The sequence below is a fragment of the Melopsittacus undulatus genome, chromosome 1 (genome assembly GCF_012275295.1).
Source record: "Melopsittacus undulatus isolate bMelUnd1 chromosome 1, bMelUnd1.mat.Z, whole genome shotgun sequence".
In the NCBI taxonomy this organism is placed as follows: domain Eukaryota; kingdom Metazoa; phylum Chordata; class Aves; order Psittaciformes; family Psittaculidae; genus Melopsittacus; species Melopsittacus undulatus.
The window spans coordinates 97,378,115-97,394,093 of NC_047527.1; the positions used below are offsets into that span (position 1 = coordinate 97,378,115).

At 53.0% G+C, this 15,979-nt stretch overlaps 3 protein-coding genes across 4 annotated transcripts; 2 read left to right on the plus strand and 1 right to left on the minus strand.

Annotated features, from left to right (window-relative positions):
- Window positions 1-372: 372 nt before the first annotated feature.
- Window positions 373-4,026, minus strand: LOC101871832 (zinc finger protein 16-like). The gene is made up of 5 exons (XM_031044558.2): window positions 3,878-4,026; window positions 3,095-3,211; window positions 2,327-2,437; window positions 2,102-2,206; window positions 373-1,569 (listed from the first exon to the last, which is right to left on the minus strand). Exons 1-5 carry the CDS (start codon window positions 3,909-3,911, stop codon window positions 707-709), a joined length of 1,230 nt encoding a protein of 409 aa, XP_030900418.2. The 5' UTR covers window positions 3,912-4,026; the 3' UTR covers window positions 373-706.
- A 1,313-nt stretch (window positions 4,027-5,339) lies between these two features.
- Window positions 5,340-13,922, plus strand: LOC115945640 (protein ZNF767-like). 2 transcript variants are annotated; one of them, XM_031044561.2, is made up of 2 exons: window positions 5,340-5,779; window positions 11,367-13,922. In XM_031044561.2, exons 1-2 carry the CDS (start codon window positions 5,553-5,555, stop codon window positions 11,377-11,379), a joined length of 240 nt encoding a protein of 79 aa, XP_030900421.2. In that variant the 5' UTR covers window positions 5,340-5,552; the 3' UTR covers window positions 11,380-13,922. The 2 variants fall into 2 exon arrangements, with proteins under 2 accessions (XP_030900421.2, XP_030900422.2); XM_031044562.2 differs by lacking the exon at window positions 11,367-13,922 and adding an exon at window positions 6,897-7,329.
- LOC117435852 (zinc finger protein 674-like) lies at window positions 11,751-12,257 on the plus strand. The gene has a single exon (XM_034060413.1). The coding sequence runs from the start codon at window positions 11,751-11,753 to the stop codon at window positions 12,255-12,257; it is 507 nt and encodes a 168-aa protein (XP_033916304.1).
- Window positions 13,923-15,979: the final 2,057 nt, after the last annotated feature.

A 15,979-nucleotide genomic window follows, 5' to 3' on the forward strand; every position in this document is an offset into this window, starting at 1 on the left:
CCCATCCCCATCCCCATCCCCATCCCCATCCCCATCCCCATCCCATCCCTATCCCCATCCCCATCCCCATCCCCATCCCCATCCCCAAACCCATCCCCATCCCATCCCTATCCCCATTCCCATTCCCATCCCATCCCCATTCCATCCAGTCCCACACCCATCCCGTCCCATCCCATCTCTATTTCACCTCCTTTCTGTCCCCATCCCATCCCAGTCCGTTCTCCATCTCCATACAGGGGCGGCAGCTCCTGCCCATTAATCCAGGCCACAACCCCTCCTTGCCCCCACTGCCTCACCCCATCACACCCCACCAGCATTCCTAATGCTCCCTCCACCCCACAGCTGAATGAAACCACATTCAGCCAGAGGGAGTATCCTGGTTTCTACAGCATCTATTGGCACTCTCCAGAAAAGGCACATATCCACAGCCATGGCAGCTCCTGCTCCCAGCTGTCCCACCAGGGCTCAGGCAAGAGGCGCAACCCATGTACCACACATGACGACACACGCACTGCAACGCTGGGGGTCCTCAATCCCCATGGAGGAACCAGGTGATGGCACCCATGCTCCACCCTTCACCCAATATGCTTGCATCCACAGTCAGTTAGGGGAAGAGGAGAAAGTCCAACCACATCTTCTTATTCCCAGGAGACCCCCCAGCTTCCCACCCCTTTTTCTACTCCGCTTCCCACTCCCACCTCCACACCTAAATGGGTGCTGCCGGCACAGAGAGCAGCTCCGTGCAGGGGTAGGGCCTGTTCTGCCGCTCGTGCACCCGCTGGTGCATGGCCAGGTGCTGATAGCGCTTGAAAGCCTTCTGGCAGACACCGCACTGGTAGGGTCGCTCACCTATGTGGGGCTGGTGGCAGCGGACAAAGTCTGAAGCCCAGGTGAAGCTCTGGTTGCAGCAGGGGCAGAGGATGAGGTGTTCCTGGCTGTGCTGCCACTGGTGCACCATCAGGAAGCTCTGGCTGGAGAAGTTCTCCATGCACTCCTTGCACGTATACATCATGTTCCCAGGTGGCAGCGGGAATTCGCTGCTTCTTGGCTTCCTCCTGGTAGTGCTGCAGCCCCGGTGCTGGGACACAGAGCATTCCACCTCTGAGGGCTGGCACAGCCCCAGGACCTCCCGGACCCGCATGTGACGCCGGATTTTCCTCTTGGACATGAAGCTGCGGCCGCAGTGGCGGCAGATGTAGGGCACCAAGTTGCTGTGGCTGCACTGGTGGATGATGAGGTTGATCTCAAGCAGGAAATTTTTCCTGCACACGGAGCAGGAGTAGGTCTTCTCCCGCATGGAATTCCGCTGGCCCACACAGGAGCCCTCCGCAGGCTCTCCCACAGTGGTGGCTGTGCAGCTGGGATCTGCCTGGGCCACTACTCCACAGTCATCCAGCATTGCCCCCTTCCCTGGGTCTGCAGGAAGCTCTGCCTCCAAGTTTTGGCCACTGCACTCCACATCCTTCACGTCCTCCTCCTTCAGACCTACCGAGGGTGTTTCAGGAACTGCCAGCTCCTCCACAGCAGCATCCTCCTGTGGTACCTCCGTTGGGATCCCCATCTCAGCATCTGCCAGAAAATATTCAGAGCCCAGACATCACCCTTATGTAGATTTGAGGCCAAAGCATCAAAAGCAAAGGGCTTTCCTGCCACCCCACCCTCCACAGGCAGCACAAATGTCAGCCCTGCTCCCCTCTTCCAGCTCAGTGTCTTCCCACCCAGACTCCATAAAGATCAAGCACAGCTACAGTTCATCCCCCAGACACCCCCGGGACAGTGTGAGATGACACATGTCACCGAGGTAGGATGGGGGGAGTCCAACAAAACCACCAGGCTTGTCCTTTGAGGCAAATCCACTGCGTTGGCTGGTTGACACCAAGCCATGCCTTGGCCCGTTTGATTTCAGGGCTGGCAGCACAAGTGCTGCCTGAGCCCTTTCACAGTCCCTCTGAATCATGTAAAACCCTGCCCCAAAAGCCCCAGGCCAAGAGCGAGCCCTGTGGGAAGCTCCTCCTGCTCTCAGAGTGTGCCAGAGCTCCTCAAGGAAGGATGAAGGACTCTGCCCCCGTACCTGCTGCAGGGGGAGGTGACAGAGACTCACTCGGATTCCCTACTTCCAGGCAGCACATGGTGAGAGGGCAGGAAGGGGATAGCGTCGGCTGGCCGAGGGCTGCTGGGACAGCAGCGGCTTCATGAGGGATGTGCACTGCAAAGGCAAGAGGAGTGGACGTGCACTGTGAAGGCACTGGGAGAGACAGAGCCAGGCAAGGGTGCAGGGCACCTGGTGCCAGCGGGGGTTGCAGCTACTCATGTGCGCTGTACTTGCCTGAGACCACGGGAGTACTGCTTTCTTCTGGGTTCCCATAGGTGCCCTCACAAGACTCTGTTTTTATCTCCAGCACAGCACTGTCACTTGTGCAGCTCAGGCTGTCTGGCTCTGAGGGGGATAAGGGCACTCAACATCAGAAGCAGCCAGCAGGGAGCACAAACAGCGGTCCCCCCTCCGAGTCCCACAAAGCACAAGGTTCTCTGCAGCCCACAGCTGGGTCAGAAGGGATCCAGACCCAAGGTAAAAAGGACATGCAGATGCTGGAGCAAGCCCAAAGGATGGCACAAAGATGCCTGGAGGGCTGGCGCAACTCCCCTATGGAGACAGGCAGAGAGAGCTGGGCTTGTTCAGCCTGGAAGAGAAGGCTCTGGGAAGAGGGAGACCGTAGAGCAGCTTCCAGTGCCTAAAGGGGCCAACAAGAAAGCTGGAGAGGGGCTTTTGTAAGGGCAGGTGGGGACAGGACAAGGGGGAAAGGCTTTAAACTGACAGAGGGGAGACTGAGATGAGATCTGAGGAAGAAGTTCTTCCCTGTGAGGGTGGTGAGGCCCTGGCACAGGTTGCCCAGAGAAGCTGTGGCTGCCTCATCCCTGGCAGTGTTCAAGGCCAGGTTGGATGGGGCTTGAAGCAACCTGGTCTGGTGGAAGGTGTCCCTGGCTGTGGCAGGGGGGTGCAACTTGATGACGTCCCCAGGGCTGAAAGACACAACCACAATCACCCTGGTAAGCAGCCAGGAGCTTGGCATAGAGAAAACCTGGTGTCACACACCTGTGGCTTGCTCCAGGGACATTTCAATTCCCTCCAGGCCTCCCGTTGCTGCCGGCACGTGGAGCTCCTCTTCCCTTTCGATCTGAAGTAAGAACTTTGGCTTGGATATGGTACAGTCTGCTCAAGAGCAAGACAGACATCAGAGCAGCACCCACAGTCAACACAAAGTCACCCCCAGCCCAGAAAAGCTTCATCTCCAACTGGGACAGTATCACTGCCAGCACACAGGGACTTACAGATGCAGAGAGCACTTCTAAGGGAGAATATAAAAAACTAAGTGAGCCAAGCGGGGTGTCACAGAATCATAGTATCAGTTAGGGTGGAAAAGATCCCTAAGATCAAGTCTAACAGGACTTTTTGGAAAGCTCATTTCCAGCTGTGAGGGCCATGCATTGAGAAATCCAACCAGAAGCACCCCAAAGGCTGTCTCAGATTTGCTCCCCTGCCTGGCTCTGCCCCTGCAGCAAAGGAGCCTTACCAGCCCCACTGCCTACTCCAGAATGGACAGACACATCTACCACACTGATGGGAAACCACATGAGGATCTAGACAAGACGTGGAGAGGAAATTTCCATGATGGCAATGGAGGGACATCAATGTACCTGTTCTCCACAAGAAGACACAGAGCACTTACTATCCCCCTGCTGAGGGCTGCCAGAGGGGGCAGGGAACTGAGAGGATCGTTTGAGGGCTGGAGATCCCAGTGAAACACAAAGAATAATCCCAAGAGAGAGCCCTGAAGGCAGTGGCTATGGCTGCCAAGCCAGCACAAATGGAGCCTACACAGGGACACCAGCATCTCGTAGTTGTCCTCCATCACAGTCCTGTACAGCTCCCTCTGCTCTTCATCCAGGCTTGCCCACTCTGCCCCGCTGAAGTGCACCACGATGTCCTCGAACGTCACTGGAACCTGGGAGCACAGGGCTGGGCTGTGGAAGGGAGGAAGGTCCCTCCCTCCCCCCCCCCCCCCGGCCAGCTCCCAACCCCTCAGAACTGACCCCAGCCCTTTAACAGCCCCCAGAGTAGCTCCCCACAAGCCTCCCGGACTCACACAAGGCCCAACCCAAACAGCTGCCAGCCTCCCAGCAGCCCCACTGGATTCACCCAGCTTCCTAAAAGCCACCTCAGCAGCCTCACAACCAGCTCCCAGCCCCACAACGGCCCCATAATCAACCTCCAGGCTCATTCTCAGCCCAGTCATGCTCACAACAGCCCCTAAGAGGCCACACAGGCTCACCCCTGTGACCCCATCACCTCACAACAGCACACCAAGCGACTACACAGGCTCACCCCCAGCTCTCACGAGCTCCCACCAGCCTCTTAAGTGGACAGACTCTCCCCTAGCCCACATCACCCAGTAGCACCCCAAGTGGCCTCACAGCTCATTACCAGCCCCACAAACCCCCGCTCAGCCCCACAATGACCCCATGAGTGACCCCCTACGCCACCTCCAGCCCCCAAGAGTCCCCTGCATGCCTCCATGGCTATGGGGATTGCCAGCCCCCAGACCACCCTTAAGCCCCCACCGGCTCCACAAGCGCTTCCCACCCCCCAGACCGGTTCCCCCCGCGCCCCGGGCCGGTCCGTACGATGGGCAGCAGCAGCGCCCAGGGGGCCTCATCGCGCAGCACCGCCTCGGTCCGCGGCAGCCGCTGCTCCAGCGCCTCGAGCACAGCGCTCACGTCCGCCATGACCCCACCGCGGCGCCGGGGACGATCAGCACGGGGTCTCCAGCGGCGCTGACCCCGACCCCGGCCCGCCCGCCCTCCCACCTCCAGGCAGAGCACCGCCCCGTGCCCGCCGCGCCGCTCCTCCTGCCGACCCGGCGCCACCGCCCGCTGCCTCCCTCAGTGCCCTGCCGGACGGGACGGGACGGGACTGGGCTGGACTACACTGGACTGGACGGGAGGGGGTGCCCCGGTGTCACCTCGTTCCCCGGGGCCGCCGCCGCTGTGTGGGAACGGCGAAGCAGGGTTTCAGCCCAGCTGTGCACCTCCCCGCTTCAAATCAGCCTCCTCTCTGTGACTGACACCTGCCAATCCCCCAGCCGTGAGGCCAGGCTCCGCCCACCGGGGAGGCGCTGTGGCGAGCGGCGGCCGCACGGCGCCCCCTGGCGGTACGGTAGAGCGGCGGCAGGTGGGGCGGCTCAAGGAGGTGGGTCCGGCTGCGGAGCGGTGGCAGTGGCGGCAGCGGCGGGACGGGCTCCAGGCTCCGGGCCCCGGGCTCCAGGCTCCAGGCTCCAGGCTCCGAGCTCCGAGCTCTGTGCGGAGGGTGTGGTGCCGGCGAGCCGCGGCTCCTTGCAGACAGGTGGGACAGTCAGGGGTGGTGCCCGCAGTGCCGCTCCTAGCGCGGCTCCTCCTGCTCCCCCAGCAGCGCGCAGCCCCGCAGGACTCCTGGGAGCCGCGCCGCAGCCCCTGACCTGCTGGTTCCGCCGCTCGTCTGCTGGCGGAGGGCGCGAATGGAGTCGCGGTTCCTGAACTTGGAGAGCCGGGTGGCTGACACCGAGAAGAACCACTTGGAACGCGAGAAAACGGTGGTGGATTTTGGGAACCAGCTGGAGAGCAGGTCTCCAGCGGTAGGCACTCTGCTCCAGGAGTATGGGCAGTTCCAGCAGCGCCTGGAGAGCATGGAGAACCTCCTGAAGAGTGGGAACTTACGGATCTTGCAGCTGCTCCCGGGGTCAAGGTATGAGTGAAGGGTGCATGGGGGAACATGTGGGGCTTCACTGAGTTCCATCGCACTTTAACTCTGCCTGCCACTATCTCCCCCATGGCCTGAAGCATCAAGCAGGCAGTATTTGCTCATAGATTTATGTTTAATTTCTGCAGTATTATATCACCAAAGAGCTTGTTGTCATGTTTTTAACATAAATAGTAGGCTCTTCCTCCTCACTGAGGTCTGTAAAGTGCCTATGGGATGGGCTCGGGCTCTGCAGAGGGGGAGATGTGGATAGTGTGGCATTCGGAGTTTGAATGTTGTGGGATCTGCAGATTTAATCATAAAATCACAGAAAAGTTGGAAAATACCTTCCAACTGTTACCCCAGGACCGCCAGGACCACCACTAAACCATGTCACTAAGGGCCTCATCTAGGTGATTTTGAACACTTCCTGGGACAGTGATTCCACACCTTGGGAAGCCTGCTGTGAAATTTGCAAGTCAAATGCCTTGAAATTAATTCTTAAAGTGATCGTTGTTCTCTGTGAGGTGCCCCAGGGAAGGGATTTTTTTCCCCCTTTCTTGATGCCTGTTGGTGGCATAGGATTCAGGTAGAGAATTCCTCTGGAGGATTTCTGCAGGCCTGGTGGTGAGTGCATTCCCCTTGTGATTGTAAGTCCGTCAGTGGTGTTCCAAAGCAAGACCATGTGCTTTTCTGCTCAAGCGTGGGCAAACCTGCAGGAGCAGCAGAGGGAGCTGTACATAAATGAGCTGAGGGGGAATAATGAGCCTCAGATCTGTCTAGGTAAGTGTCTCTGTTTTGGTCAGTTCCTGGTGATTCCAGTTGGTTCTGTTCTGGGGACTTCTTCCCCACCTGGGAAGTGGACCTGTAGGCACATGGAAAAATCGGTGAGTGCCTGTTGTGGTGGGCAGCATATGTCCAGTCCCACCATCTCTGAGTGTGGGCATTGGCTGTGGTCACCTCAGTGTCCCAGCTCATTCCAGAAGCCTCTGACTCCAGGTGAACAGTGCAGAGGGTTCTCATGCTGCCATGTGGTACGTTGTGGCCAATGGATCCAGTTCTGAGAGCGCAGCTGAGTGTGTCCCTCCCTGAGGACGCTGTTAATCTCTCTGTTCCTCAACAGACTGTGCAATCTCCAACCATGATCTTCTGTCCCAGCTCCAGAGAGGGGAAGCATCCTGCAATGGGGATGAGGTGGCTTCAAAAGAGGTTTCAGCAGAGCCAAATGCAGGCAAGAGATTAATTACAGTTTTTGTCTCAGGTGTAATGTTTCCATGGTGGAATCACTAGAGGATATTGCAAGGTAATAGTCCCAATTTGCTGCAGAGAGAACTTCTTAGATCTCAGGAGGAACAGGTTCAGGGGTAGTAAGAGTGTTAGGAAAACCCAGAATCATAGAATGGTTTGGGTTGGAAGAGACCTCAAAGATCATCTAGTGCCAACCCCCTGCCATGTGCAGAGAGTTTGGGTAGCGGCTTTGATCTTTCTTGTTAGCAGAGGCTCTGTTGTTTAAACTTGATGTAAACAGCCAGGATGTCAGTGCAGGAGCTCAGGAAGGCCTGGAGGGAAGAGCAGTGCTGGCTGAGCCTGGACCTGGTGAATGTTGCTCTGTAAGGGCAAGCTTGGATTCTGGGGTAGGGAGGACACTCCTCTGAAATGGGGAGTGAGGGGGAACCACTTCTCTGCCACATTGCTCTGGGGTAAAAGCTTCCAGAAATAGGGATGGGGGATGCTGGTGCGAGGTTTTACATGAAAGTAGGGTAGCCAGGAGCAAAGCCCTGGAGCACAGCGAGGGAAGAGCCAAGCAGTGCTGCAACAGCCACTGAAGAAGTTTCCTCTTTACTGCGGCAGACTGTGGTATTCCAGAGCTGAGCTCTGCAGCTGTTGTGGAGCAGGAAGAAGAGATGTGTATGGAGGAGCAGGGAACCATGGAGGATGTGGAGTTTACCAAGCTCTGTGGGTGAATTCCAGGCAATCCCACAGTGCGTTATGTAGCTGGAGATGCTGGGAGTCCCTGGCTTTCCTGCTGTGGGACAGCATATGCCAAGACACGGGGACTGAGGAGGGGCTGGTGGAGCAGTGGGGAAAGGAGCAAGAGCCACACTGAGGTTAGGAATTGTCATGGGTTCAGCTGTAGCAGTCATTTTTCTCCTTCTTGTAGCTGGTGCAGTGCTGTGTTTTGACTTCTGGGCTGGGAACAGTTGCTGATAGCGAGCATGTTTTGAGGGTGTTTTTGTTCAAGGCTTTTTCTGAGCACGTGCTCTGCCGGGGAGGAGGGGAGGCCAGAAGGAAGGAGAGACAGGACACCTGACCCAGGCTAACCAATGTGGTATTCCATACCATAGCACGTGATGCCCAGGATGCAACTGGGAGAGAGAGGAGGAGGGATGGAGCTCTGGAGGAAAATGGAGGAGGGAGCAGGCGGTGCTGGGCCGGGCAGGGTGGAGTGAGTTATGGGTCGGTGGCTGGTGGGGTGTTGTATTCTTTTCGCTTGTTATTGGCTTTATCATTATTATTTGTAGTAGTAATGGCAGTGGTGATTTCTGTTGTGCCTTAGCAATTAAACTGTTCTTATCTCAATCCATGGGGGCTACATTCTTTGGATTCTCCTTCCTAACTCTCCAGGAGTTGGGGGACTTGGTTTAAACCACGACAGGAATGTAGGCAGAAATGGTACGGACAGTTTTACTGGCAGGAAGATTAAAGTGCTGGGAGACAAGGTGCTGGATGTGAGGAGATGGGCATCCCTGAAACAAATCATAGAATCAGCTGGGTTGGAAAAGACCTTCAAGATCAAGTCCAACCATTACCTCAGGACTTCCAAGTCCAGCACTAAACCATGTCACTGAGGGCCTCACCTACATGGTTTCTGAACACTTCCAGGGATGATGATTCCACCACTTACCTGGGAAGGCTATTCCAATACCTGATCACCCTTTTGGTGAAGAAATGTTTCCTAATATCCAGTCTAAACCTCCCCTAGGAGTAGCTTGAGGCCATTACCTCTTATGCTATCACTTGTTATTTGGGAGAAGAGATCAGCCACCTCCTCTCTACAACTTCCTCAGTTGTAGAGAGTGACAAGGTCCCCCCTGAGCCTCCTCCAGTCAGAATACAGGGAGACACTAGGAATGAAGCTGAGAACAATTCTCAAGATATTCTCAAAGACAGCATTATGCCAAAGTACGCGGGGAGCTGAGCTAAGTTCTGCTCATTCTCTCTTGAAAGGAATGCAGTAGTCAGGGCTGCTGTCCAGAGCAGAGAAGCTAGGCAGAAAGCTTCCGAATGAGGAGAGATGGAATACAGCGGGATTCCTTAGCCCAGGGAAAGCATGGCAGGGAATGGGATACAATGGGGGTCAGTGCCTGGGTGAGCGGTGCGCTGCATGAGCCAAAGGAACAAACCTGTGTGCTTCCTAACTGTCAGAGATCCAGGGAGCAGGCGCTTGCAGAGCAAACTGCTGTTACCATATGTGTGCAAGCTGTAGGACATGCTGCCACAGGGCACAGCAAAGGCTGGAAGCAAAGCCAGCTTGGAAGGGGCCTGGGCAAATGCCTGGATGGAACATCACCTCCAGCTCCCCTTCGGCTGCAGGAAGGCTGACTTCAGCGTTTGGTAAGGCTGTGACTGGTGCAGAGCTCAGCTCTTCCCTACAGTCCCCCAGCTTCTCAGCACCCTTCTGTCCTGTGGGTCCTGTCTCCTGTCCTCTGGAGCATATCTGTAGCTCTTCTGGAATTTCTTCTGTTTGGTGGCTGTATCCTCAGAGGAGGGAGCTGTGCTCCAGAGTGATGCTTCAATGGCTACACAGAGGGAAATCACTGGCAAGCTGGGATGTCTCCACTATTCCAAATAATAACTTGATATTTACTCGACTAATAGACCAACCCAGCTCACCAGTCATTTCCTCACCCTCAGTCCTGGTCTCTGTTTATTCTCCTTGTGCCGCATTAGAAGTGTCAGTGGGACTTGCTTGGTTTTTGATGGTATTTGCCCTGCTGTGACTAACTCGTAGATGCTTTTTCTCATCACCCATGTGCCATGCTGTCACCCCTCTGCTGTCAGGTGCTGTGCAGCACAAGTGGACTGGAGAGTGATGTTCTCCAGACAGGAGGCTGAGCCCTGCTTAGATTTTAACCTCACATTGTCAACAGCATTTGAAATGGCTGTGTGTTGGCAGTTTCTGTCCCTGCCTTTGACTGGTTTTCCACCAATGGGTTATATTCACATCTAGGTCAACTCAGATGAAATGTTCATGTAAGAATGAGAGTCAGGCGAAAGTCTGAGACATGTTTAGCATGAATAGAAAACCCCAGGCACCTAGTTTGGCGAAGAAAAGCAATGAACTCTTGGAGAAAACGTATTTGTACTGCCTCAGTGAGGTCTGCAGAGGAGGCTTCCTCTCATCCTGAGTAGTAGCAGGCACGTGTCAATTCAAAACTAGTGTTTGTGTGTCCGCTTTCAAGAAGAGGGATGTGCAGGCAAGTCACCATGTTCTGCGTGTGGAGGTGTAATGTGTGGGCTTTGTTCATCAAAAGGTTTAAAGGGAAATATTGCTTGCTACACTCTTAAGACACACTCTGTAACTGTCACTGTATGGAACCATATTTCTTTTTTTTTTTTTGTAATTATTGTACTTTGTGAGTTATAAAGGGGAAGTCAGCTGTATTGTTGCACGGGACTGGGGGGGAGAGGAAGCCCCGAGCCCGGTGCTGAGGTTGGAGCCAGCGAGATCGAGCTGGTGTTCAGAGCGCACCCCTGCTGGTGGAGGGAGGGGGAGTTAGGTAGTTTGGTTACCTGCACCGTATAAAGAATAGAGGTTCCGGTGATGGGGAGGCTGGTAAAGGACACTTCTCGAAGCTTCTGGGAGCTTCTCAAAACTTCTCGACAATGAGACCCCAGCAACAGAGGGAAGCAATGGAAAAGCGCCACGTCAACATCTGGGCAAAAGGAGGCAGCGGGATTGGCTGAAGCCTTGAACCGACAAGGATAAAGGACAGCCCCCCAAAGACCCCGTGTGCGTGTCTTGGGTGGAGCGCAGACTGCCTGGGGCACCCAGCGCTGGTTTTTGTCTGCTATCGCTTGCTCAATTTTAGAAATTTATAAATTCGCGTTCTAGAACGAGATTGGCTCACTCATTGATGACAGAGGGAAGGTGGATCTTGGAAGAGTGGTGCTCTGAAGAGTGAGAGGGAGCAGAGTGAAGAGTGGGGAGGGAGACAGATGGGCTGATGATGGAAGCAAAGGCTGTCCCAGATCCATGAGTTCTTGGCGCGGAGGAGTGGAAGGCATTTGGAGGTGATTTTGGAAGCGGCTGAACTTTGTTGTCCTGGAAGGCAGCACTTTTGCCCCCTTCCTCATGGCTGAGGCTTCTCATGCAGCTCAGCCAGCTGAAAGGGAAGTGTTCCTTGTGCTCTTCACTTGTATTTTCTATCAGTCTTTCAGTTGGCTGCTGTTGTGTGAGCACAGCTGCATTTACGCTTCCTGTGTGAGATGGGCCTGTTTGCTTCCCAGATGGTGGGAGAAGGAGTGTGGGAGATTTTGAAAGCCTCTTGTGTCTCATACCAGTGAATGTCTCTTTTATTGTTCTTGTCAGTTCCAGCAGATGAGGCAATGACGTTCGAAGTAGAGCAGCCGGGCTTGGAAGAATGCTCCCAAAGCTCCAAGCCTCCCATGACTGTAACTGGGGAGGCAGAGGAGCTGCTTTCCCAGAGTCCCAGCAAGGTGCTGCCCTTTGATAGTCAGTACAGCTCTTCTGTAGAGCAGGGAAACCAGAGCATGAGCAGTGTGGTGCCATCCACTGCAGAGGGAGAGGGTCTCAGTGAAATCAATGCTGTCAACTTCCATGGGCAAAACTGTCCCAGAAAGAGACCTCCCTCATGTACAGCCTGTGGAAAGGGCTTCTGTCTGAAGAAGATGCTGACACCTCACCAGGAGAGCCACAGCACAGAGGATAGCAGTGATCACACTGGAGGCGAGGATGGCTTCCTGTCAGCTGTGCCACCAGACCCATGTTGAAGACAGGACCCATGTGGCCACAGAGAGGTTCAAGCAGAACCAGAATGCCAAAGCCCGCGCCAGTGTCCCAGCCATGGACAAGGTGTCCAGCAGTCCCAGGTGCCTGAAAAGCAATGATGCCAATGCTATCTGCAAGCCAAATCTGAGTGCCCACCCAAAAGGAAGGCCCTACAAGTGCAGTCAGTGTGAGGCATGGTTCTCCCAGAAGAAAACCCTCGGCAGCCACAAGCATATGCTCTCACACTGGAGAAGAAAGATCCTTAGGTGCTTGTACTGTGCGAAGAGGTTCACCCGCTCCTCCAGTGTGGTCTGGCGTCAGAGGATCCACATGGGCGAGAATCCATACACATGCAACAAGTGCCCAAAATGCTTCACCCAGAAGGAACACCTCCTCCAGTGTGAGAGGATCCACCTGCACAAGAGGGACTCAGTGCCTGGCATGTGGAAGAAACAGCTACGCTTATTCTAGGCTGTGCAGGCTCACACAGCCTTGCAGCCCTTGGAGGGGAGGAGAGGATCTCTGCTGCTCAGTGTTAAAGGCTGTCTGATAATTTATCCCAAAGATCCAAAGCAAAGTAGAATTAGGATCTGCTGTGGCACCAGTGCCCTGTCCTTCATAGGGGTGGTGGTATGCCACAGTACCTCATAATCTGCCCAAAACTCAAGAATAAAAGTGTTTTGGGCCTCTCTGAGTTTGAATCAGTTGTTTGAGCTCGTTCCAGCAAAGTTGAGTGTTTTGAAGTTCTTCACCTGGACTTGTCCTGGCTGCTCCCCTTGACAAAGTTCTGCTGTTCTCAGTTCTAAGGGTGAGTTTGAGTTCTACATTTGCAAAAGACTCCTGGTGACTGCACACATGCACGGGGTGAGACCTCACCAATGGCTTGTATGGGCACTACCTTTACCAAGGAGGGGCAACCAGTCTGTTCCCAGCTCTACCTGTGCCTTGGCACAGGCTGAATGATATTTTTGCTGCTGCTTCTGCTTAGGAAGCTGGCTGGAAAACACAGGTTCAGCTCTGTCTTTAGAGCTTGAAAACAGTTAGTTTTCCATAAATTATGATAACGAGGCCACTTGTGCTTGGAGTTGTGATGTGCACTAGGGTGCGAGGTGCTGGGTTTGCACTGCAGTAGCTGTGGGGACTTTGCTCCAAGTTAGGAAAAAACTCCCAGTATCTGATGTGTTTAGCAAATTACCCAAATACATAGTGCAGCTTCAGGGGTGGTGTGGCTGCTTGACTTGTTCTAAACCTGCTGTTCATTTTCTTGACATTAATTGGGCTTTAGAAACCTTTCTGTTGCTTCTGGTCCCAAAGTGTCTGCAAAGCGGGAGGGTACTGGTGGCTGGCTCATCGCCTCAGGCAGAGGTGTTCTTCCAGCTCCAATTGGCTGCTGTGGCAGGTGTTCTAGTCTGGAAACTACTTTGGCCAAGAGAAGTGAGGTCTTTTTCCAGATTCATTGCTGCTTGCCCTGCCAGCAGAGTGTGAGACAAGAACTCCTGTGCCCACTTTGGCTCAGCAGCTCAGAGCTCTGGACTGTTCAAGCTGATTTGATTCTTGCCCAGAGCAGATCAGGGTGAGCCTGTGTGAACCTCTCTGAGCTTGTACTGCGGGAGCTGGCACAGAGCTGTGCCTGCCAGGGTGTCTTCAGCCACTGCAGGTGTTTGCCTGGTGACCAGCTGTCTGCACCTTTTCTCATCCCTGGTGCTACTGAGGTCTTTGATTTCTCAGCTCCTGACATGTCTGAGTAGGTCTTTCTGTGGTGAGCCCCTCTCTGTGCACATATCCATATATTTTACTCCAAATGAGAAATCTGTGAGGACAGAGGGGTTTGTATTTGCCACTTCCCAGTGTTTGGGGACTGCTTGCTACCATGAAGCAATGAACATGAACTGTTTTTTCTCTGCCATTTGATGTGCTGAAGGGAGAATTTCTTGGCAGTTGGCAGTACAGGGCATCTGATACCCAGAGAAGCAGTTTGAGTTTTGTCCAATAAGCATGTGAGCTAATAGCTTCTCCAGTGGTTTCCTGCTGTCTCCAGTGAAACTGCTTCTTCATGTTTTACTCTTTTGTTACCTAGAATGTGAGCCATCAAGGCAGGGAACTTGTTTTTATTGGTTTGTAAAATGCCAGTTAAATTTGTAGCCATTGATTTTTAATAACAATAAACTTGAGCAGATTCAATCTGTGAAGTTCAAAATGCTGCTTTTTGATTTGTGGGGTTTGTTTGTTTGTTTGTTTGGGTTCTTCATCATTTTACCTGACCTGGTAAATGGCAGTTATAGTATCATACCTTACTGATGGAGAGACAACAGTCTCCCTCAAACCAGAAAAAAGGAAGGAGGGGGGGTTATTGTGTTTTCTCTTTCTAATATTGCAATTAATAACCTGAGCAGGAGAATTCTTTTCCACATGTATAGGTGAGATCCAGACAGGGCCTGAATAGTAAGGGTAGATAAAAATAGGACTTAAATAAGCTCACTGTACCATTCTCACCCTGCAGGCAGATCACATTGATCCTGCTGCTAGCAAAAGGTTTCCAGCAACTTCAGCGTTGCAGTTTGTTATCAGTTGAAAAGCAAGATGGGTTCTGGGATAAAGACACAAAGATGCTGCCGCATAAAGCAGCAGAGGGGTGCTTGTCACCAATTCCCTCGTGGCCAGAACATCCTGAGTCTTGGTTAGGATCACTTTGGCAGCACACAAACAGCTACAGGTGCCTTTTCTGGGCTGTTTCTGTGGCTTACAAAAGGGCAATAACAAGAAGCATCCAAGTCATGCCATGGTGCTATCTCCCCTATTGCACTATTGCTGTGTATGTTCTAGTGCTGACCCATCACTTCATTATTATTAGATACTTAAGCTTTAAATGTTAGTTAAAGAAAAGGAAAGAGCTGCTGATATCTGATGTTTTCGTGTTCACATGTGAGAGATGTCATAGGTGCAACTATAAGACTATAAACTATGGCTTTTGGATGGCCATGTGAGCTGGAGGGGACCCTGAGCTCCCACAGCTCTGAGAGGATCCCTTGATGACAGTCTCCTAGTTTTGACCGAGACGTTTCACAGATTAGCTACTGCCTGAGCATCAGAAGCACCTCATGTGCATTGTGTTTCATCACCTTCTTGATTTACTTTGGATAATACAGATGAAGCAGCATTTTTCAAGGTGGGTCATAGTTTCCCTGTTCCAGCCCAGCTCCTGTGTATTTCAGAGGCAAATATGTGTATTTATAACAAACTTCAGAGCTATTTTGAAATTCATGCTGCTTAAATTGCAAAAAAAAAATCCAACCGTGAATCCAAGAAGAAATGTCAAGTGCCATAGAGATGTGCTGCTTTTCCAAGAACAAGAGGAAAAGGCTAAATCTTCCCTTGTGTGCAGGTAGAGTAACACTTATGGGAAAGAGCAGAAGCTAGAGGGGAAGGACAGAGATGACATGGTGATGGGGAGGGAGGGAGTTCTTTGGGAGCATGTGGTCTCCTATGCCCACCCCAAGATGCATTGTGGAGTGTCCATGTGTTCCATTAACAAGCGCTGAGCTTTTATCCGCTGCAAAGCCAGATATCTAGGTTGAGACGTTTTTCACAAAAAGAAGGAATACTCACGCAGAGAAAAACAAGAGGGAGGGAAATAAGCTGACCTAGGACAGACACATCTTAGCAGATTCTCAGGTTCTGGCAAATGCAAATTGTTTTGTTTAAGAGAAGTTCAAGCTTTTGTTCATTCATTTTGCAAGTACTTGCTGTTGTTAGAGCAACTCCTAACGGGGCTACGGAACTGATAGACAGGGGTAGAGCAGCTGATGTCATCTACCTGGACTTGTGCAAAGCATTCAACACTGTCCCACATGACATCCTTGTCTCTAAATTGGAGACACATCAGTTTGATGGATGGATGACTTGGTGGATAAAGAACTGGCTGGATGGTCGCACGCAATAAGTTGTGGTCAACAGTTCAATGTCTGGCTGGAGACCAGTAATGAGTGGTGTTCCTCAGGGATCAGTGTTGGGACCGGTCTTGTTCAACATCTTTGTCAGTGACATGGACAGTGGGATTGAGTGCACCCTCAGCAAGTTTGCCCGTGACACCAAGCTGTGTGGTTCGGTTGATCCGCTGGAGGGAAGGAATGCCATCCAGAGGGACCTTGACACGCTTGTGAGGTGGGCTGATGCCAACTTTATGAAGTTTAACC